The sequence below is a fragment of the Bombus fervidus genome, chromosome 15, assembly GCF_041682495.2.
Source record: "Bombus fervidus isolate BK054 chromosome 15, iyBomFerv1, whole genome shotgun sequence".
In the NCBI taxonomy this organism is placed as follows: domain Eukaryota; kingdom Metazoa; phylum Arthropoda; class Insecta; order Hymenoptera; family Apidae; genus Bombus; species Bombus fervidus.
This window is the reverse complement of record NC_091531.1, coordinates 9,571,224-9,594,573: the sequence shown is the minus strand read 5'-3', so window position 1 is coordinate 9,594,573 and position 23,350 is coordinate 9,571,224. Positions and strand designations below refer to the sequence as shown.

General features: G+C 35.3%; 1 protein-coding gene across 14 annotated transcripts in view; it reads left to right on the top strand.

Moving 5' to 3' along the window:
• The window catches only part of Heph (polypyrimidine tract-binding protein 1 heph), a 432,396-nt gene extending 417,781 nt beyond the window's left edge, over positions 1 to 14,615 (top strand). For all 14 annotated transcript variants that reach the window (XM_072018577.1, XM_072018572.1, XM_072018582.1 and 11 more), the window contains one exon: positions 338 to 14,615. In XM_072018577.1, the coding sequence (XP_071874678.1) occupies positions 338 to 406 (69 nt within the window). In that variant the 3' untranslated portion in view covers positions 407 to 14,615. The remainder of the gene's footprint in view (positions 1 to 337) is intronic.
• Positions 14,616 to 23,350: the final 8,735 nt, after the last annotated feature.

Below are 23,350 nucleotides of genomic sequence, written 5' to 3'. Positions count from 1 at the left end.
ATCACCTGAAGCTGTTCGATATTACCTTTACGCGTCTCTTCAAATGGTCTACTTAACACGTTAAATGGTAAACGAACCATTTTCGTTTTGACTCTTCGTTCAAATCGTATGGACCGTGAGTAGTATTATAATTGCATAATACATGACAATTATACATCGACTGATTATATTCTGAAGCATTTCATGATCGACTTTTCTCTTACACAAACTATACAGTCTAAATGAAAAGACCACCGTGGACCACTGATAGTCCACGCGGTATTAAACGTGTTAACCTGTTTTATTCAAAAATCATGCTAATCCAAACTGTTCCGTTTCCTTTTTTTCTTTTTTCCAGAAAATGCACAACTACCAGCTGAGCGAATCCAACCACCTGAGAGTGTCATTTTCCAAGAGCAACATCTAACAAGAGTCACAAATATGCAACCGGCAGTGGTACCAGCCCTACGCCCTAGTCCCCTTTTGGATACCCGGCTCAGTGTACGACTGATGATGATAACAAGCGACGATGACGATGATCCTCGCTGAGTGTGCGGTCAGTCGCTGGTCCCATTACCGCGACGCCATTGGCTGGCCGACCTCTGGATCTTACCTGGGAAACGAAGGAACGAAGCTTCCTCTGCGAAGCGGACATACAAAACGCGCACGACCTAACGATCGTGTGCTGTGCATTTCTATTTTTCTTGACAGACCGTCTCTAAGACCATTTTTGAACAGCGTACAGATAGACACGATTTGTTATCTCCATACATGCATACACATACACACAGGCACACACACCCCAACACACACATACACACACTCATGGATTAAATTAAAAAAGATACAAAATAAAAAAGTAAATACACGAAGATAAAAAAGGATTAGGGCTGCGAAACAGCGAAAGGGAGGGTTGTGTTTGAAAGAGAAAATATTAAGAAAGTAATCATACACTTCTGGCTTTCACGAGGCCAGAGAGAAGGAGAAAGCCAGGATCGATCTTATATTGAGAGAAAAAGAGAGAGGAGAGACACAGGAAGCGTGTGTTTTGCGTGATAGGTGTATGTTATTCACGAAGGGAGGAGGGAGAGACTAGGTTTTTAACGAAAAAGAAAAAAGGGAAACGGAGGGGCTCGGTGAGAAGTAAGAAAAAGGGCCGATTGGGTTCTTGTACAGAGTTAAGAACAATTTTTCGAGCATTAAGGTATATTCTATATACACATAAATCTATATATATATGATATATTTTACAAGGGTGACGCGCTCTGGCGGCGAGCCTCGCGCGTTATATGACCCGCAAATAACCACACGCATGCACGCAGGATCCGCGTGTGTGTGTGCTGACAGAAGAGAAAAAAATTACGTTCAATATATATAGATATATATATATAAATATTATATCACATCTACCTTTTAACCGTCGCGAGAATCTGTCTCGAACGCGCTGAAACAAAATAACTAAAAAGCTTCGTCGATGAAGGATCCGATCAAATGAAAATTGAAAAGCCAAAAAAAAAAAAAAGAAAAAAAATAAAGGAAATGGAGTACGATCGAAGCGAGAACGAGGGAGATCGACTTTGAAAGTAGCGCGCGTACCAAGCCAGATTAGTCGTTTAAGGCTAATTGTCACGGGACCCTTTGCAGCTTTCGCGAGGTGCTACACTCGCGCCCTCTGCCCCGGGGCCGATCCAAACACGCGAGCCGATTATTGTCGGATCGATTTAGGGACAGGGGACGATTATTTCTCGATGTCTCCTCCGCCACGTGTCGCCGTCCTCGTGGTCCAGACACGACACACCATCCCCCTTTTGTTTTGTTCTGACTTTTCTAAAAAAAATAGAAAGAAAATCCCTTTCAGTATTCAAAGTATCCAGAGAGAGAGAGCTGGATTCGGGCGTGTGCACGTTTCCGTACAATGCGGCTGGCTCGCGACGCGACTGCCTACACGTGGCGGAGCGGCGCACTGTCGTTGCAGGTGGTATTTTTATAATTTGTATGTTCAACACACGATATATATTATATATAATAAGTATTAATCACACGCATAAACACATAAAGACACATAAACATACGCATACATACACGTACACGAACAATACACATATAGGTAACACAGAAAAACGCAGAGACATTCAGATGCAGGTTTTCTTAGCTGATAGGTGCTTAGGATTGCGTAGATTCTTAATCGTATAAGTAAGGCTGAGGAGGAGACAAAACACGCCGTCGTTAAGTATCATTGACGAGGTGAATAAAGGACCGTTGAACATATCGCTAATTAGAGAGGCACGCGCATGTGTTTCGCGAGCTGGTATATTTTCGCTGGTTCGGAATTGCTCCGGCAGAGAGCGGTTCCATCGCGCGACGAATCGCGATTCTTTGACTCCGTTTAAGGGATAAAAATATATAAACAAAATGAACAAAAAAAAAAAAAAAAAAGAAAACAGATTACAGAGTGATAAGTAGAGCGAGCTCGTCGCGTGGTTCAGGCTCGTGTTTAGGTCCGGTCGACGATTAGTTCCTGATCACCGAGCATTCCTTTTTTTTTTCTTGAAGAAACGCGCCCGCAGGCGACGTAGAACGAACCGATCTGACCAGAGAGCACTCAGAGAGAGGGGCATCTTTTTTCGTAGGGCTGGTCTGTTGTGTTGTTAAGATGCGCTAGTGTCGTGTAAGATAATAAGATTATAAGAGAAACACTTCTACACACACACACACACACACGAACATACACATGAACAGACAGAAACATAGAAACGCTATAATGGTACACACCTAAGTAGCCTATAGTCCGCAGAGCGTAAAAAATTAATATCGTAGAGGTATCACGAGGAGGGAGGCTCGAAAGGGGAGAGAGAACTATGAGTCCTGACGATGAAATTTGCCACGACTTATATACACAAATTATACACAGATATACACTACACAAAAGAGAGGATCAGAGAGTGGCGCGCGATATTAGCGAGATCGAATCCTCGTGTCAAGAAGCGAAGATTATCAGTAGTGTCGTAGAGTCGTGATAAAAGGTTGGGCCAGGACGAGGAAAATGGTTGCGACGCCACTGGCTGTTTGGAAACGGACAGCGCCATCTTGGCTTTGATCCAGGGGCGTCGCAACTCGTTCCCAGGCCCCGTCGATTTTTGTCTAACCGACGTTCTGTTGGAGTCAATTAAATCTTATTAATATACATATATCAACCGTAGAAAGGTAGCGAGAGAGAGAGAGAGAGAGAAAGAGATTGTGTGTGTATGTGCGTGCGTGTGCGTGTGCGTTGTGTGTGTGTGTAAGAAGAGAGATGAACGTGGTGTTACTGGCTGATGAGAGCGAGTGAGAGAGCCTGTTCCGCGAGTGTGACTGATCCAAAAAGCGGCTGGAGTGAGTGTGGCGGACGAAGCATAATGAAAAAACGAGAAAACTACAAAAAAATATATATTACAAAGCGAGTGCCGGCCCGGGCAGTGTTGTTTGTGCCAAAGTAGGCTAGCTGTTGACTCTAGGGGATGGGTCTCTCGACGAGCCAGCTGATGTTCCTCGCGATCGAACGTCGATCCTACGCCTTTGAAGAGAATCTCTAGCGAATTGATAGTGAACTTTCTTGAAAGATGTAACGACGATTGTGATTGGAAGGCGTTGGATGAGGTTCGTGGAGAGGGAAGAATTCGACCAATCATGTTAGAGACGTAGCGAGTAGCCGGCATGAGCGAAGGGGCCAGTCTTTGCATCTATTATGATCTGTCTTTCGAATCTCTGATGTATTTACATTGTTTAATCCGATGACTGCATTTATAGATCCTATCCTGGACGCGTCTGAACTCGTTTCGTGTCGATGACACACTGGCTGTACACGAATACATGCTAGAGTTTAGATTTCTATGCGAGTTTGGTTGGCATATCTTGTTCTTTTCTTTTTTCTGGTTCTTGGCTTCCTCGGAACGGGCTTGGTTCTGGTATTCGACTCGATGCTGACGTTCAGGAGGATGTTTGTTAATTGTTTTAAGCGGCTTCCTGTATTTAGGTTGATTTCAAGGATCTACTGGTTCCACCAAATTAGTTTTTGAAATGGTTGGTAAGATATGGAAACCGTTGATGATATAGTTTGAACAGTATCTGAAATTTTTATTTGGGTTGGTTTAAGTAATTTTAAATATATTAATATATTTTTGAAACACATAGTAGGGTACGGAAACTATTGTGGAGGGGACTAAAATTAAGGAATTCCATATTTTCTTTCTTTAGAATTAAATAAATCGTACATAATAATAATTGGATTAATTAATTATCTATTTAATACATTAAATATAGTCTTCTTATGTTTTAGTGTAGATTATTGGTTCGGAATTTTTACTATAAACTACTGGGAACTGCAAAAAATGTTTTCTTTGTGGTATGAAGTAGTATTAAACTTTTAATAACGAAACCTCAGTTTTTGTAACATAAGAGAAAATTGGACCGCATTCAGTATAGTATACGAAAGAATATAATTTTGTAAATATTTTTAATTAATTGACAGAATATTTTGGAAAAGTCAATCATTCCACTATTCATTCACAAATGTAAATTCGATATTCAGAATGAAATATTTTATTATTTAAAGTTACAGAGAAATAATCCACATTAATTCTCTACAATATACCGATCTTTTATTTCAATAAAATCAAATTTTCGGTTAACAAAATTTTTCATGTATGTTCTTCCTTGACAATCTGCAATATCTGAGCGTCAGCTTCGCTCTTGAGTTGCCTCGCAGTTTTAGCATGTGTTCATCGTTTCATTCAAGTATTAAAAATCTATAAACAAAGAAAAACAGGCTCTTTCAATCGATTCGCGGCTGGTCCAGTCGCAAGCGCACAAAACTGTCGGTCCTCCGGATGTTCCCGCGCGAAATGATCGATCGAGGGCCTGGCGCACAATAGTATTCCCGGCACAATGTCTGTAAGCGTACCTGAAAAGCCTGTGTAAACGAATCGCTACAGCGACGGAGCAATTTTCCAAAAAAAAAAAAAAAAAAAAAATATGAAAAAGCAAATAAAAACATGCTCCGTCGCAAGCGTTGCATTCTCCGTTCATTTTACTAGCGTTCTCGAGGAATTTCTGAACACATTCCCGTTCAAACACGCTCACACACGTACACATTTACAGAATCCTATGCATTCATACATGTTGGTCCACGCTGAACGAGTTCGAATCACTTTTTCTCGGACGTTTGCTGTTTTCTTCCTTCGTTTAAAGGATTTTGTTCCCGTTTGACAATGTTTGAAGCACGTTCTGACGATGTTCGAGCTCCTTCGGCGTGAAACCCAAACATGCTGCTTCTCCATCATCGTTAAAACTCGTTCACTGATTCTTTCGGACGTTGAAAGCACGCAATGACGATGATTTCCTCGTTTTTCTTTTTTTTGCCTGGTTTCTCCGAAATCAGAGGGGAAGAAAGCTCGATTTCGGTTTTAGAGGACAGTAGTAAAAGTTTTAAGAGATTGTTATGAATTCTGTGGATGTCTACAGGGTGTTCGTATCGTATAGCACAACGTCGTGTAGCTCTTTTCCTCAATTTCGTCTTTCTTCTTTTTAATAGCCTGAAAAATTGACTGAAAATTTTATTTTAAAGTATATTTCATTGTTTTCAAAAGTTTTTAGAATTATGATAGTGTAAGCAATGATAGTTCAAACGCATTTGTTCAATTTTGAATACTTCTGTGTTTGACATAGTTTGCGGGGGTTTGAAAGGGTTAATTGATTTCCTTGAGGAACAAACACACCCTGTAGAGGGTTCAGACATGGAGTATTATCACTAGCTGGGTTGAGGGGGGCCGAGGTGAGGGTTGGGATAGCCAGCACTCGCTACATGGTGTCGCAAATATTCAGGCTCCGAAATTTCTTCAGACCAAGTTCAAACAAAATATTGTGGAGAATTGATAAGAAAGAAATTGACAAAGCTCGTTTGCGAAATTTCTGCGTGAGTCGTTCAAATATATTATGTATACAGATTATTCGACGCGCGTTCGCCCGCGACTTCCTCATATAGACGACGTATTTTTATATGAATAGAAAATGAGAAACAGAGAGATAGAAACGAAAGAGACCAAATAAGACGAAGATCTCGATGAAGATCTCGATCGGGACGAAAGTTTAGATACGGTTGCGTAATGGTTGAAGAGATCCCGGCTAGCTGTACACCCTGCGCTCTCCTTCTACTGTTTTTAACCGTGGAATTTGATAATCTCTGTGGAAAGATGCAAGTGGTTTTGTTCGTACTATTACAAATGACAAATTTAATCGTTCAGTGAGATTTGTTAAGTTAGCATACTGTTATTAATATAATATTTTATTATTACAGTATAATGTTACCGTACTCTTAATACATAACATTATGATATTAGTATACTATTTCAGATTAGTATATCGTAGCAACATTGACAAATCGAATATTTTTATCCAATCATTATAGAATCGCACAGGTTGTATGAAATATTAATAAAAGTCGTACCTCCTTTTAGGTTCGAATAAGTTGCAGTCGAATTGTAAATTTACAGAACATGTTTGAAGATTTGACAAAGTATCTACGTTACTCATTTTACATAATACCACAGAAGAAATAATACGAAATAAATAAAATCCAAGTATAACTAATAATTTAAATCTAAAATCTAACTGCTCGTTCAATTAATTTATTCCTGTAATAAAATTTAAACGTGATTATTGAAAATGTTAGGCGTCATCTACGAGTCTAAATATAAACATTTTCAAACTTTAGCAAAAACGATGGTCAAACATCCAACACCAAAGCCCCAATAGGTTAACAGCAATGAGGATGTGAAATGCCAAGTTAGTCGTTAAGAAGGAGATCCAGGGTGCTCAAAATTTGAAGCGAAACTTCCAACGTTAAATACACAAACAAAAAACCGATTGAAACGAAAAACCTGTTCGGACCAAGGAAATTCGGGGTCTGGTTCGAGCCACGCAGTAGACGAAGCTTAGCCTACAGAGGTTATTAGGAGTATAAATAATTAAAGAAGAGGCACGTATGTATACCCACACGGATCGCGAACACCCTCACACGAAACACGGACAAACCATCGCACGCATACACGCCGTGCATGCACGTTCAAACATCCTCAAACACGGTTTACAGCCTGAAATACGGATCAAAAACATTCAAACGGTACTCAAGTATTCTGAAACACGTTCAAACGGTACTCAAACCACACGTTCAAATACACATGGAAACCTATACAATACATATATATATATTTGATATATCGCAATGTAACAAGTGTGTCCAAAAGTGCGCAGCAGCTGCATCCCAATAATCTATATTTTATTAATAACTGATAAGGAACTAGGATTATCGACGTTAACGGTTTAATGGATAAATTGAGCAGAGAAGAGTTAATCTATTACGAATCTGTCGTAACACACGCGGTACATATACATATATATAATATATATATATATTAGAGACACGATGAGATCTGAGCACGACAAACCGAAAGAAAGAAGGAACGAAAGTAAATATGAAAAAGGGACAGAGCGAATGTAATCGAACGAATGAACTAATCCAGGGAATATCCGAAAGACGCGTACGAAGGAATTTACGTGTGTATCCTCGTTGAAAGTTCAGGATAGTTTGCTTGCCTAATGAGGGCCTTAGGCGTCGTTCACGATAGAACTAAAAGGGAACCAGGGCCAGCTGTTCGCTCGGATCTCCAACGAACAGACACAGATAGCGAAGGGACGCTTCTCACGATGTTCGAGCAAGCTTTTCTCCATGTGCGATGGCTGTTACACGAATTCAATCAAAGAGGAACGCTATCAGCTAAAAAGAGACACACGTGGTCGACGATCGATTCAAAAGTATCTGAATTTTCTCGTACTCCTTATTCTTTGTAAATTTTCAAATTCTTATAAAGTCGCTGACATATCAATGTTAAATCTATAATAAAAAATTCGCGCTTTTTCGTAGAAAAATAATGTTGTACTTTGGGATCGCTCCAAAGTTGTTGTCGTTTCTCTTTTTTGTTATTCATGGCATAGCGGCGCCTCGATGAGAAATCGATCAGGATGATAGACGTTCTGGTGTGCCTGTTGAGTGATTCTGCGATCTTTTTGTCCGCTTTTCTCTTCTACGGCCGCTGTAATAGACATTAGGAGGCTCCGAGACGAGACGACGCGAAATGTCGCTTCTCTCATACGGGCCTCGATCAAGCCGGACTTCTATCGGTCGTTAGCTGGTCGTTATAGTCGTTGTGACGTCGATATGATTGCCAAAAAAGCGATATATATATTAAAAAAAAAAAAAGAAAAACGAAAAAAAAAGAAAATTGCGAAAGGAGAGCTGGGAAGAGAAAGCTGGAAAACTAAGCCTAATTAATTAACACGAAAGAGTTTCTCGACGACCCCATCGAATCGAATTTCGAACAGCAACAAACAGAAACAAAAGAGAAGAAAGAATATATATAGGGAAAAATAATATTGACGATCTTCTTTACCGACTAGAAGGGGAGCGTTCAGTCGCGAGACAGAACATTAGGATTATCTAAGGGTAGTTGTTAAGTGGACGAAAACACAGAAATAATAAAAAAAAAAAATGATTTAAAAAGAAACAAAAAATCGTGAGACACGTATAATGATGAAAAAAAACACAGGCAAACGCATACATGCATAAACATACACATACGTACACAGTGTACACACGATGTAGCGTGTTAGACTCGTGTAGTAGCCCCCCACCCCTTCCCCCTTTCTAATTAAGCCTCCAGATCTTAACGAGTACTATAATGTATAGTTGAACTCGACAATCACTCGACTCTCTGTATCGATAATTCTCGAGGGGAGGAAACAAATATTTAAAACAAAAAAAAAAAAAAAGAAAATGGAAAAAAAAATGAAAGAAAGAAGAAAAAGAATGGAAAGGAAATACATGGATGATTATAAGGGAATTTCTGAAACGGTAAAAGCTGCTACTGTTTTTCAGCAACTGTTGTTTCTAGTATCCGCTGGATTTCTTCCAGTATTCTCTTCTACTTCTTTTTCCTCGAGCACTCTTCTAGCCTTTCTATTACGACCGTGGGAGTTCTCTTTCGTCGCGCCACTTTTTTGCGTTTTCTTTTGGTTGGTTGCGTGTTCAGTTTCTTCCTTTGTATTGGTGTTGTTAGAAATTCTTCTGATCTTTTATGGAATCGTTAACTGAGAATCGAAATGGAAAATGTGAATATGTTATAGATAGAAACAACGAAAGATCGATAATTTTATTAGAACTTAGGTTGGTAAGAAAAGATTTCTTTTAGATGAGCTAGAAAAATGAAACGGGAAATGTCTTATTTCGGTCAACATAAAAATTATTCGAAACCGGATTCTAGGACAGAAGAGCTCCTAACTTCTTCTCCAATATATTAAAATCAATAGAAAAAGAAGTTAAGATTGCGCAAAAATTTGTTTTCGAAAGACTGCTAGAAAACTAACAAAAGTACACGAGAGAGACGATCAAGGGAATCGGAATCGTGGGCCAGGAATTGCGTTGCAAGTCACAATCAGCTCGCAAGACAAATCAATTTTTGCTTTTTTGTACACGGGAATATACACATAGTAAGATGTCGCGGTGGATTATTCGTGATTTGTCCGAGCGGGTGTTTTAAAGGTTAAGCTGTTTCGTAGTAAGTTTTCTCATTAGGGAGAATTGGATCAGGAGATTTAGCGATCGATACCCAGTCCAGGGACGAAGGCAGAGGCAGCCAAGAAAACTCGTTTTCTCGTCGATCGATCGTCGTCGAATCCTATCCGTGAAACTGTAATCAAGAGAAACTAGTAAGATGGGTCTTTTAGTTGTGTTTTTATTCAACAAACGAACTTCTAAATGTGTCATGTGTGACTTGCATGATAGAGGTAGATTTTTTATGGATCGTGATATCTATTTTTTTAGACATCTGTTTTGGAAGTAGCACAGCGGACTGTAGAACGTTTGTTTGATCGAGATTCGAAAGATTGACAATTTTGTGAGTGGAATTGGAAATGTGGATCCTTTTACGCTACTTTGTCAAGGAAATACAAATTTTAAATAATTATTCCAAGTAAGAAAATTAAATTAGGTTACGAGTTTTCTGTTACTCAGTGTCCTGGGCAAATATTATTTTCTGATATTTAAGATGTTGATTTTGTTGTTGATTTTAATGATGTTGTATAGGCACTTTAAATATTTACAACTGGTATTGATATTCGATATCTAGTACTGTCTAGTATTTTCTCTATATGGACATCTCAACAAAAATTTTTAAGTATCTTGAAATTCCACAATGCTCTTTCCGCCTCAAATTGCAAATTCCGAAGCTCGCAAACCCTGGGAAAAAGAACCCGAGGAAGGTTAGACAATTGACGACAATCATTTTCTATTCGAGACTTAGACTGTCGAGACTTAGAAACTTCCAAAAATTCAACACAATAAAAATTAAGATATCTAGAAACTCTAAGAAGATACCAAAAATTAAAATCTCAAAAAAAAAAAAAAAAAAAAAAAAGAAAAATCGAATTAACAAAAGTAGAATTAAATAAATCACGTAAAATGGTTGAATTTTTAACAAATGTTTCTCGACGACGATCGACGATCTGCGCGAAGCATTTATCAGAAATTGCGTTCGCACGTTCACGTTCGCGTTCACGTTCACGTTTCTTCGTATTTGAACACACGATACACGTCCATAGGCACACGCGCGCGTACATACACACACATACACACACATACACACAGAGGCCAATCAGAGACGCACACAACCATACGAATCGAGTTGACTCCGAAAAGAAAACCGATAGTAAGTATGGGACACGTTTACGATCGCTCTTCCACGTGTCTTCTTTCGGCACGACACGATTTATTATTATACACTATTTACTATTTACGGATTTTTATACCTCGATTAGCGAACGGAGCCATCCCCGCACACACACAAGCACATTTACGCCCCGTACAAAAGTATTCTCGAAAAATATTCGCGATTCACGCAACCCGAAAGTTGCGGACGAATTTTTCTTTTGAATGAAACTACGTATTTCTCCCTCGAGACTCGTCGAATATTTTCTACATAAATGAATAAAACGAAAAATAAATTGAAAAATAAAGTGGAAAAATTGTACGTGGAAATATTCAAGAGTAGAAAATGGAAGTTCGTCACAGACGGGGACGAACGAAAATACGACTATCGTTCTTCAACAGAAAAGTTTTTTTAAAAAATAGGAAATGATCACTTGAGTGAAAATTAATAAGGTCACTTCCGGGTCACGTGTTTCGCGATTCCCTACAACTTGCCCGAAGAAGCATATTGTAGATTCGTTGATTTCCGGTATTACTGATGCGTTGCGTTCACGTCGCCTCTGAACATATACATTATAAATATATATATATCAATTTTATTATATATATATATATATATAAATTTTCTTTCTTTCTTATTCATCCGATGTTCAACCTTCTTTTGTTTCTTTTTTAAGATTAATTAACCTATTTAGCCTATTTTTTTAATCGTCTAAACGAATACGAACAGAGACAACACACGCATACGACAGTTTCGTCGTCGCTATTAATTAATTAACTATCTCTCTTTAATCGCTAGGCGTTCGTTTTTTATTAAGATTACTATTATTATTACCTATTCACTATTATTATAATTAATCCTAGCGCTAATTACCCATTTAATTACTCTTTAACATTGTCATTGATATTCTCTAGTTCGTACCCTCTACTACTATTTACTATATCACTACTATACTACTATTAGCTACCATACTATTTTTTGTTTTCTCTTTTTTTTTTTACTTGATTATTTTTAATTCTATAACTCTTAGGCTGTATCGACTATTGCGACGCACGAGCTTAGTTTTTTAAACGAGCGAACGAAAAATGCTAGAATTTATGTAAAACTTAGCTGCAAGCGAATTAGAAAAGAGAAAGGAAATAAAGAGTTCATTAAGGAACACACGCGATACACGTATACATATACACGTACGAACACATACGAAATCTGTATACACACGGACACGCAAGAAACGATTTTTTTTTCTTGTAAGATCGAGCGTTTTTTCGATTGGTTCAGTTTTTCGTAAACAAAACAGAAAGAAATGATATAAAAGCGAAATTAAGAAGGAAGGGAAAAGGTCTTCAATTTTTTAGTTGTCAGGCTCGCCAATCACACACTTCATCTTTCCTGTTTTTCTTAACTCTTTTCGGCGCTACGATTCCCCCCCCCCCTCATACCATCTTCTTATTATTTTCTCTGTGTGATCTCTCACCCCCTCTCACCCTTTCGAATTATTTCTCTTCTTCAACTTCTTCTTCTCTTCTTCTACTTCTTCTTCTTCTTCTTCTCCTCCTCCTCCTCCTCCTCCTCCTCCTCCTCCTCCTCCTCCTCCTCCTCCTCCTTCTTCTTCTTCTTCTACTTCTGATTTATTTGTTCGTTGTTTCTTACTGTCTGGCTTGTAACTTTTCTAGTAGTCACACTATACTCTCTTTTTCTGACTTTCTCATTTTTCTGTGTCCTCCTCTCTCTCTCACTATCTTAATACGTGTATCGTATACCTTTATACTGTACTTCTTACTCTTATCATTATTACTCTTACTATATCGTCTATACTATTACTATTACTATTACTATTACTATTACTATTACTATACTGTACTGTACTACTACTCTGGTACTACTATTACTGGTACTGGTACTGCTACTGCTATATCTATCATCCACAGCTATTACTATTACTAAAACTATAACTACTACTACTACTGTCGCTATTGCTGTTACTACTATTAACTGTCGTCTGTGACTATTACTATTACTACACCTATCATTACTAATACTGTATCTATCTATTACTACCACTGTATCTATCGTTCGCGACTATTACTGTCACTGCGTCTATCACCTATAACTATTACTAACACTACATCTATTATATCTATCGCTATCGCTACTACTACCGCTGCAATTATCTATGACTATTACTATTACTAACAATATCATCGCTATATCTATCTATCGTCTATAACTATTACTAACACTTTATAGTTTACTATACTATCGCTATTGCTGCTACTACTATTACTCCTATATCTATAACTATCGCGTCGAATACTACTGCATACTACCGTTGCATCTATCGTCTATGACTATTACTATTATTACTACTACTACTACTGCTACTACTACTACTACTACTACTACTACTACTACTACTACTGTTACTACTACTACTACTACTACTACTACTACTACTACTACTACTACTACTACTACTACTACTACTACTACTATTACTACTACTACCACCACTACTATTACTATTACGACTGTATTTATCGTTTCGATTATTACTGTTACTATCACTATTACTATAACTATCACTACAACTATTATTACTACTATACTATTTATCTTGCTATCCACTTATCTATCCATCTACTATTACTACTAGTAGCGCTCTATTATCATCGCCTATGGTTACCACCCCTAAATTTCCGTCGACGAAAATTTCAATACTTCGAGGACTAAAAACAATTTGCAAACCAATGGCCCCGAAGTATTTTGTTATTAATTTTTAACGATTGGAACTTAATTGAATTAAAATTAAGTTTCCGTTGATACTGATCAAAGAATAAGCAAAACGAGAGCAAAGAATAAGCACCACTTCGAGAATAAGAATTTCACAAGATTTTTTGACGAATTATTGATAACCTCGACATCAACACTGTCGATGTTTTCTTAAAATGAATTTTCAGTAATTTCAAAATTAAAATTCCAGTCGATATTAATTAAGAAGCCGTTTCAAGGACGCAGGCCCCATAAAAATATGAAAAATTTGAAAACCATTGTCCTCGAAGTGCGCAAAAATAATTTCCACGCAAAATATAATGCAATTTTTTCACCCTTTGCAACCCCTAAATTCAGTTCCACTCCGCAGCGGCCTCAATCTGGTATTCCTCCGAAGAATACTTCTCTGTAAACCCCTGGGAACTTTTGTATCGAAATATAAAAAGCGATTAATGGAATGGAGGGGCGCAAAGGGTGTGAATGGTCGACGAGAAGAAGGCAAAGGGGTGGTTCTTTCACGACCACTTCGGTGTTCCATTGTTTGTTCGTTTTGCTTTTCCTTGTTACTATACTCGCGATGATCGATTGTAATTTAAAGAAAAATCACAACTTTCATTTTTTCTCCTTTCTCGCTATCCCTATCGATATAATATAAATATTAAACAAAATTTTAATTTTTATATTATACGAATTATAATTTCGTTCTTTTGATTCTCCACACCGTTCTCGTTTGTAACACGCGAGTTTCAGTTCTTATTTCTCTAATCTTCATCCCCCATCCCACCATCCAATCACGGTTTTCTCGTCTTGGAAAAAGAAAAAGGAAAAGAAAAAGAAAAAGAAAACGAAATGAAACGAGCAATCGAGTGAGTCGAATTTAAGGGAAGGAAAGTTTATAATGAAAAGGGATAGAGGTTTAAACGCGATAAAGATAAAGCAAGCACAGATGAGGGAATATGATTGCTAGCGAGCGGGTAATTTACATATACAAAATATAGCCGATTTGTCAAGAGAAAAAAAAAAGCAACAATGAATGGAAAAGATAAATAAACCTGTCCGTTTTTTGTGTTCTTTCTGTGTATCCAGCTACTACCTACCCCTTCTCCTTTGTTTCTATTTAAAACTATATTTTAATCTTTAAGTCGAGGCGTAAGAAGCTTCTATGAAATGGGTATCAGATTTTTCTTTTCAAAATTTAGAAATATAAAAGATATTTCGATAGAAAGGTTATATCACAAACGAGGTTATTTCCAAAATTTAGTATCGATAATTAGTAGAATTGTTAGAGATTTAAAAATTGGCAATCGTTAAAAATTAATGAACATTATTGACAATTTGAAGGAAATGTCATTTACTAAAGTGTGATAATAAAAATTATTTTCGATACAGAGACCATTTTATGAGAAACTTCTTACGCGTTCGATCACTTTTCACTTCACTAATTATCCACGCTAATTCTATTTCACTTTTTTTTTTTTTTTTTAGATCGAACATCACAAATGATCGATAATCAATTATCGATCGTTCGTGACATTCCGATGGAATGAAAGGAAAAGATGGCACCGAGACGACGTGTCAGCATTTTTTCTTCGAATTTCAATATTTTATTTTGCCTGTTATTCGATGTTTCTTTCTAACAAAGTAGTCTTTCTTCTAAAACCTTGACACGCTGTTCTGTCTCTATCTTTTCTGTCTGCCTTTAAAATCAATGTTGGTTACATTGTTAAAAAATTTCTATCATTCGATGATTCGAATATTTACGATAATCTAGAAAATTTTAATAGTCCATTTGAAGCTAAAATATTATTCAGCTACGTAGCGAAGTGAGATATTTGTTATAAATGGTATAAACAAGCTCTTAGAATTCTAAATTATGTAATTATGTAAATTATGTAAGGTTCGAAAAGTAGCCTAAAGGATTCTACAAATTAAGTTAACTTTCTTAAATTCCAGTCATTTACATCCATGTCACTGAAAATTTACTTTTCAAAAGATGAAAATTCAATTTAATGCGTCCATATTCTTTTTCAGAAAACGAAAAAGAAGAAACATTTCTATTCCGTTGAAAAGTTTCAATTTAACAATCGCAGACCCATCCATCACGAGACATATTAAATTCCACCGAAATTCAATTAAGCAAATCCAAAATACAGCGCAAACAACAAACGAAAAAAGAGAGAGAGAGAGAGAGAGAAAAAATAAAATAATAACATTTCTGCGAGTTTTGCCTTCAAACAGACGAAACTCATCGTTTTCCAAATCCAATCAAGCGTTGCTCGATTCCGTGTTCAATAGAATTTCTCTAAAATTCATCCCATAAAATCCTTTTTCTGAGAATCGAGCAGCACGAGGTCCATATTCGTTTTTCCGAACGAAAATATCACTCGTAATTTGCTGGTCTTGAATTTTTACGAGACTCTGATGCTTTTTCTCTTAAATGGAAGATCAGAGGAAAAAGGAAACACAGATATAGTATACAAGAAATTTTCCACTTAACAGCACTTTATAATTTCAAGCTTCGCGATATGGTATTCTATATGTAGCTCTATCTATATACTATATATTCTATATACGTATGTAGTAGTATGTACGCTGTAATTACTCGATGTATATACATCTACCATTTCCTTTTTCTATCTTCTGAAAGTTTTCATCTCCAGCATGAACTCTGTCACGAAAAGAAAAAGGAAGAGATTTGAATGAAGAGAGAAGGGAAACCACGTCATGGACCACTTCGTCGTTTTATCGAAATATTCTTTTAGTATATCAAAATCAAATATTATAAGAAAAATTCAAGCCGAATATGAAATTTTATATTAATTTTAATTAATTAAATTCATATGATTAATTTCGTATTAGTATAATTTTTATATTAATTTAATATATCATCGTGAATATATCGATATATCCTTTTTTCTTTAAATATTTTTATAATGTTAATCTTATTCATTTTTAAAATATTACTAAAATACCATGTTTAGTAGTTTTTAAAATTTTCAAACGTTTAATTAGACATATCGAAAGATTAGAAGAGTTGGACAAATTGTGAAATTCAAGTTGCTATTACGATTCTTCGCTTTTCTTTTCACTTGTCTGAACGGTGTGTTGTTCGCGCCTTTTCTGTTTCCACTAACTTTTCTTCCAGCTCGAAAACCGATCATCGACCATTTCACTACTCTACTGCCTATCGTCGTCTTCCTCCTCTTCGTCAACTCACGAACGGCCTACTATCGCTACTACTGTTGTCATTTTTCACAATTATTACAGCAAAAGGGAAACTCGACCTTCGAAAAAGAAGAAAAAGAAATTGTTCGCCTTACTTTCTACGAAAATTGCACAATATAATTGCGTAATTTTGAAATTGGAAGATTCAGTTTTTTGAAGGAAGGTTCCATTTTGCAGAAATTCCCCTGTTTTTACTTTGCTGCTACTCTCACTCGAAGCTTCGATCTTCTCAGCACGTGAACATTCACCGGGCCATTTTTATTGCCCGTGTCATTGCTGATTCGTTACTGCACTTTCCATCGTTCCGATAAAAAACGAATTATCAAAATTCATATTCACGTTCGAAAGATTCAATTGAAACGTCAGAATTGAAAATTTCATCGATAATAAATATTGTTTCAGTAAACAAATATTATATATATTGTAATATATATTGTTCGCTGCGTAAAAGAAAGCGCTATCGAGCTTCGTTGACCAGCGTGTACGAGCGAGACAACGATAGCGAAACGAGACAAATTAGACTTTGCTCCTAACGACAAAATCTCCGGAATCGGGTTTATCGGGTTTAACAGAGCTTCTTGCTAATATGTTTGTCAATCAGGGGTTTTTGGTGAATATTATTGTTTTAAAGTTTGTAACATGGAATGTGAAGTATGGTAGCGTTTTGTCGTTTTGGTGGTGTTTAGCGCGAGTTAGAATGGAACGGTAATTAGTTTAAGAGTATTGAAAAATTACGTGAACGATGGAAAGTTTGACCGAATCGACGATGACTATAATTTCTCAATAAGAAATCTTTTGCATGATGCTGTCCTCCGTACACCATTATGCCAAGTCTGTCAAACACATGTACAAACACGGACAAACAGGTTCAAATTGTATTTTACGAAATCCAATTCAAATTCATTCCAAGAAAGGAACATTAAGTATAACAAATTATTTGTCCACTATTAAAAATTTAATATTCGTGTTGTATTGACGATACAAGAATTTCAACAATGTGTTTGATTGGGGAATAAAAACAGAACAAATCGAAAAATCAAATTAAACTATAATTTCTGACAAAATTGGAACTTTTCATTTTTTCTAAAATAATTTCGTAAAATATGGAAAAATGTCAGGATTTGAACAAGGCCTAAGAACATCAATTATAAAGTGTCTTTCTTACAATTCCTCGACACGATTCAATCGTAACATTATCCTGCATTAAACCAAACTTAAAAGTAGATCGATTTATCGATATCACGAATTTTGTTATGAACAATTCGACAAAAAAAAAAAAAAAAAAAGAAAAGAAACGGGAAGGAAATCGTTCTGATTTTCCGTATCAAAAAAAATGGGGTCCTGATCGATTTCTTTTCTCTGATGAGCTTCGATCCGATCGAGGGAATAGTGCATTGGCAAATTTCGATCGATCGGTTGCAAACGCGACGTGAGCTATCATAAATCTTATCTGTGATAAGAGGAGCGTGCTGTCGAAAGAAATTTCCGAAATTTTGAGAGCGTTTGCAAAAGTGAAACTCGATTCTGTATAATAGAAAAGGTAAAAATGAAAATTCTAGTAAAATCGAGAAATATCGTTAAGAAAATATTAGTATCGTTAACGTTAATCGATAACTATGATAATAATGATAGTACTAATTATAGATAATGTTTAATATTCGACGATAATTCCTTGTAAAAGCGTATCGATAGTGTTACGATAATTAATTGTAAAGTATTCGTAGATATAGCGTGCGATAATTAATTAATCTCACTCAATGTTGTTGTGTTAGAATCTCGGAAAATTTATTTCCCTTGAATTTTCTTATTTCTAAAGATACAAGTATTTTTCTTAGAATAACGTGTCTTTCTGTTTTTTATCTTAGATTACGTGTTATTCGATGAATATGATTGACGACGATTAAAAGGTATTATAATTTTAGCGATAATTAATAATAATTTATTATTTGTTTATTAACTTGAACATTATGATAATTTAGAATTAATTAACTGATTATCGCACTATAGAATTTGCATTACCCCAATCTTACTGAAATTAGAAAAGTATAAAATCCAGAAGGATTCTGGTCGAAATTTGACAATGCATTGTTGGAGTATCGACAGTAATACGTGGTGGTTGTACAATTACGAAAAACAATTTGTTAATCGTGAAATTGGAATAATGTCGACGTTTTTCTCTCCGAATATTCCTGTTCTCTGTGTATGGTGTTCTATCGATTTTCTTCCAAGTAACGATGTATAAACTCCTTTTAATAGAAACATGAAATTACTAAAATTGCAACATTTTCCTGATATCTTCGTCAACTAAAATTTTTAATCTAATTTAATTTAATCTAGATTTTGCGAAAATAAATTTGAAAATTAGTATTTTTCTCTAGAAACAATAATAATATATTTTTATCGTAATGTTTCCATTTAAATTCCATTTGAGAAAATAAGTTTGAACGAGTTTGTGCATCGTTGCACCGAAAATCCCAAATACGCTTAACTTTCTCAATCTATAACTAATTATATATACGGTGAAAAATTCTTTAAAGAAAGATGTCCCATTTTTCTCGTAGAAAATTTTCAAAGACTCGAGTATACAGAGAATGAAGCAACAAGAAAGAAAAAGTACACTTTTAAGAAATCTCGATAAAGACTCGTATCTTTCCGAGAAAATGAAGCTGCAGCGTGAATGATGAACGAAGAAAGAAAGAATGCATCGTTCTATTTCTATAATATCGAAAATTCGTCTCTTCGAGACGTGCGTCTGAACACTATAATATAATATAGGGACGACAGAAAGTCAATTGTTCGTAATTCTATCGTTTAACGTTGGACAACTCATCGCTGATGATAATTAGTCTCGATCTTAAGATTATTCGATACTCGTAAACAGTATTGTATAGATATACGATTAACGATGCTACGAGAGTCAATGCTGAACGTTCTCCAAGAAAAACGATGTATCCCTTGGAAAAAATACATAATCGTACTTCGACGAGGAAAACTGTTTGATACTTGGAATTATTATTAAAGTATATGGTACGTTATAGTATAATAATATAATGTACTGATGTAGTATAATTACCGTATTATTATTATAGTGTAATTACTACACGATATTATAATATGACGGAATTACTAAATTTCAGATGAACAATTATTTGCTAATGTTATCGATTTACAAAATTCTAGCGTACCATACCAATATCGTTAGAAATTTTACAATATCGACAATCAGTTGACAAACGTTGTAATATAAGTGCATTTAAACACAATTTCTATTTTCTATTTTCTATTTTCTATTTCTTATTTCTAAGTGATATTGAGTTTTATTTCGATCGCTCGAAAATCATCCTATTAAATTTACATATAGGTAATTATTAGCTATGTAACACGATTTAAATAATAATTCCGAGGGTCAAAGATAAAGGAAGAAGGAAGCTGTCGTAAACTATACAATTTTTATTCCATATACTCGTGCACACAAGGACACACGCGCATACACATACACGATACACAGCAACATATATTATACGAGGATAAAAGAAAAAAAGAAAAAAGATTATTAAGAAACGTTGTATAATGTTTTATCGCCGCTAAGGTAAATCGACGTAGTTTCGCGAATTATTAGCCTGTAATTAAAGATCGAAGAGAGGAGCCGTATAAATATTCGTCGAGCCATTTTTCGTCCTGACCTGATTAATTAAAATATGAAAGATTGGGTTATTCAAATCTTAAAAAAAAAAAAAAAAAAAAAATTGGCTGTCAACAACAATATCTTCGTAATTTTCGAATCTTTTCTTCCATCTCTTGAAACACTGTGTGATTCCACGAAATTTTTCTAAAATAACTAAAGATTCATAGCCCAAGCGAAATCGATCGAATCGTTGCAACTTCCGATCGTCAAAAATAAAAAAGAGAAAAAAAAATGGAAAAAAAGAAAGCTGTCATACGAATCGGACGAAAAATAGCTCAGTGTGAATTCTTTCGTTGACGTTTCAAGATAATACCGCCCACGTTACTAAAACAGAAAAGAGAGAGGTCGAAGGTTGTAGGAGGGAGAAAGCGATAGGGTTAACTCACAGTGAAAAGTTCGAATTCAAATAAAAAAAGAAAGAAGAAGAGAAGATGGGGAGAAGTTGTCGAAGCATCAATATATCAAACTGTCGAGTACGTTGTGAAATTAGTTGAAAAATCTAGAGCTGTGCGGCAATAGAGGGGAGGACATTGAGTAAAATACTCCTCGATCCAGCAGTATTTCTTTCATTCTCCAAATTCGTTCACTTTCCACCCTCTGCAAAAATGGAAAATGGAAAAATTGTATGGATACTTGAGTTCTATGGAACGTCGACAAGTATTCGGTACATAATAAGACAGAGAGATATAATTGATAAAACAAAGTTATTCGATATTAAAAATTAAAGTTCTCTGTAATAATAAAAAATAGAAATTTTTTCGAAGAATAACATTTGTTATTACAGTTTCTTGTCAATTTCACGTACAATTTCTTACAATGATTTTTGTTAAGGAGATTTTGGAATTCGTTTGCAACCATCTATAAACAAAAACGTACGTAATTATTCATAGAGGAAAATTCTTGTTGTCTTCGTTAAGAAAATTGGTCGGTGTTCTTTAAGAAGAATATTTAATAAAACTATCGATAGAAATAAAGATATACAAGCTACTTGATCAATAATTTAACAAAGCTACCAAAACCCCGTCAACTGAATACTACATATCAAGATTGAAATTATTTTTCCTGGCTTTGTTAAATTATTTATATCTTCTAAACAGAATAAGGAGGAAATAAAATTCCTTTGTTTAGCAAAAGGAGAAGTTCACGTTCCATAGAATTGAAAATGAAAAAGAGAAACAGTAAGTAGCGATAGAGAAAGGGATGGAAAGTGAAGGGTTGAGAGAGGTGGTGTTTAAAAACATTGCTAATCAGATTTAATCGCGCGTGAACAACGCGCAGTTTTAGGACGAATATGTTATATATATAAATATGAATATTATAAAAAATATATATATATTAATATTTAGATTTATATTATATGTATAGGGGGATGTGTTGACGTATATTGCGATTGTGGCAACGGCGGGGTATGAAAAAAAAAAAAAAGAAAAAAAAGAAACGAGTGACACAGGGGACATTCGCGTCATTTTATTACTATTATTAATAATTCATTACCATTACCGATTATTAGTGATAAAGCAAATATTTCCGTTGAATATATGAATTATTACAATTTTTAAACGAGATTATAGTATATGAACGATAGCAATGGGAAATTTAGCCCTCGTTATTACCGACGTTGACGTCTGATCTTACGCCTCTAATTATTGTCGGGTTAATCATCATTATATTTAATGGTTAATAGCGATTAAGATTTTGCATAGAGTCGAAGTTATTAGAAGAGGAGGAGATCTATCGATCGCGTTTGAACGGTGTTTTCTTTTTTTCAGTATTAATCGAAGTTAGTATTCAGAGGATAATAAAAGACGTTGAAAATAAAAGACACAAAAGTAATCACCAGCTCAGATGCGAGTACAATGAATGAAATTAAGATTGAATTAAATAAAAATTAAATTAGAATTGGCTAATTGCACAGAGACGTTGCGGAGGATTAATTGATTGAAAATTCGAACTATCGTGCACAACAAATTGAAAAGGGTTGTTCCGTACTTCTCGAATAATTCCAGCATCTTCCCATTCCAACATTCTTTACGGTGGCCGTTAAAGACTTTATTTCTTAATTAAATTCTCATCGTTTTCCCTTTATTTTGTATCCCACTTCTCTTCGAAATAATTGATAAACGATTTACAGCCAACAAGAAGCTGCAAAGTAGACTGTATACATTATATGATAATTAAGTGAACAAAAATATTTATAGTTGTCTAAGAAAGAATTATACTTTTTCCTTCTTTTCGTAGATTAATCAGATAATTTTCATTTTTATTCACCACTTTCAACCGATATATGTACATACATAGGTTTTCTTTATCGTAAGTTTTTCGCGAGATGAAGACAAAGTATAACGACGATGTATTGTTAATTAACGAAGGCCTTTACTAAGTTAGATTAAGTTTCTTCATAATGACGAACGAAGGGATGATAATAATGATTTAAATTGTATTTCAACGATTCAACTGTTTTTTATACATATTTTCTATGGGGAAACCGACGATGGCGGATGACGAAGAGGACGATGGAGAATGTTAGAGTTAATTTTCGATCGATATTAATTATTGACATGAATTATATATGCATCGTGTATTCCTACGTTTCATTGTCCTATGGCAGCCGGCATTATTTTGTAAAGAAGAATAAAAATAAATTGACAAATGTACAAGTACCGCTCGACTAATTCTTTTCCTGTGTACCACGAATAAAAATATAAATATATCTCGCGAATAACTTAATGACTTAACATCTGTTCGATACAAGGAATAAATTCTGAATATTTGTGAAATTTAAATAAAAAGACGCGAGTGATTGTTTCTCTATTTCAAATGCTTTATTGATACTTCAAACGTGAAAATATCGATCAAAATATAGAAAAAATAAAATCTCGTATTACGATACGTACAA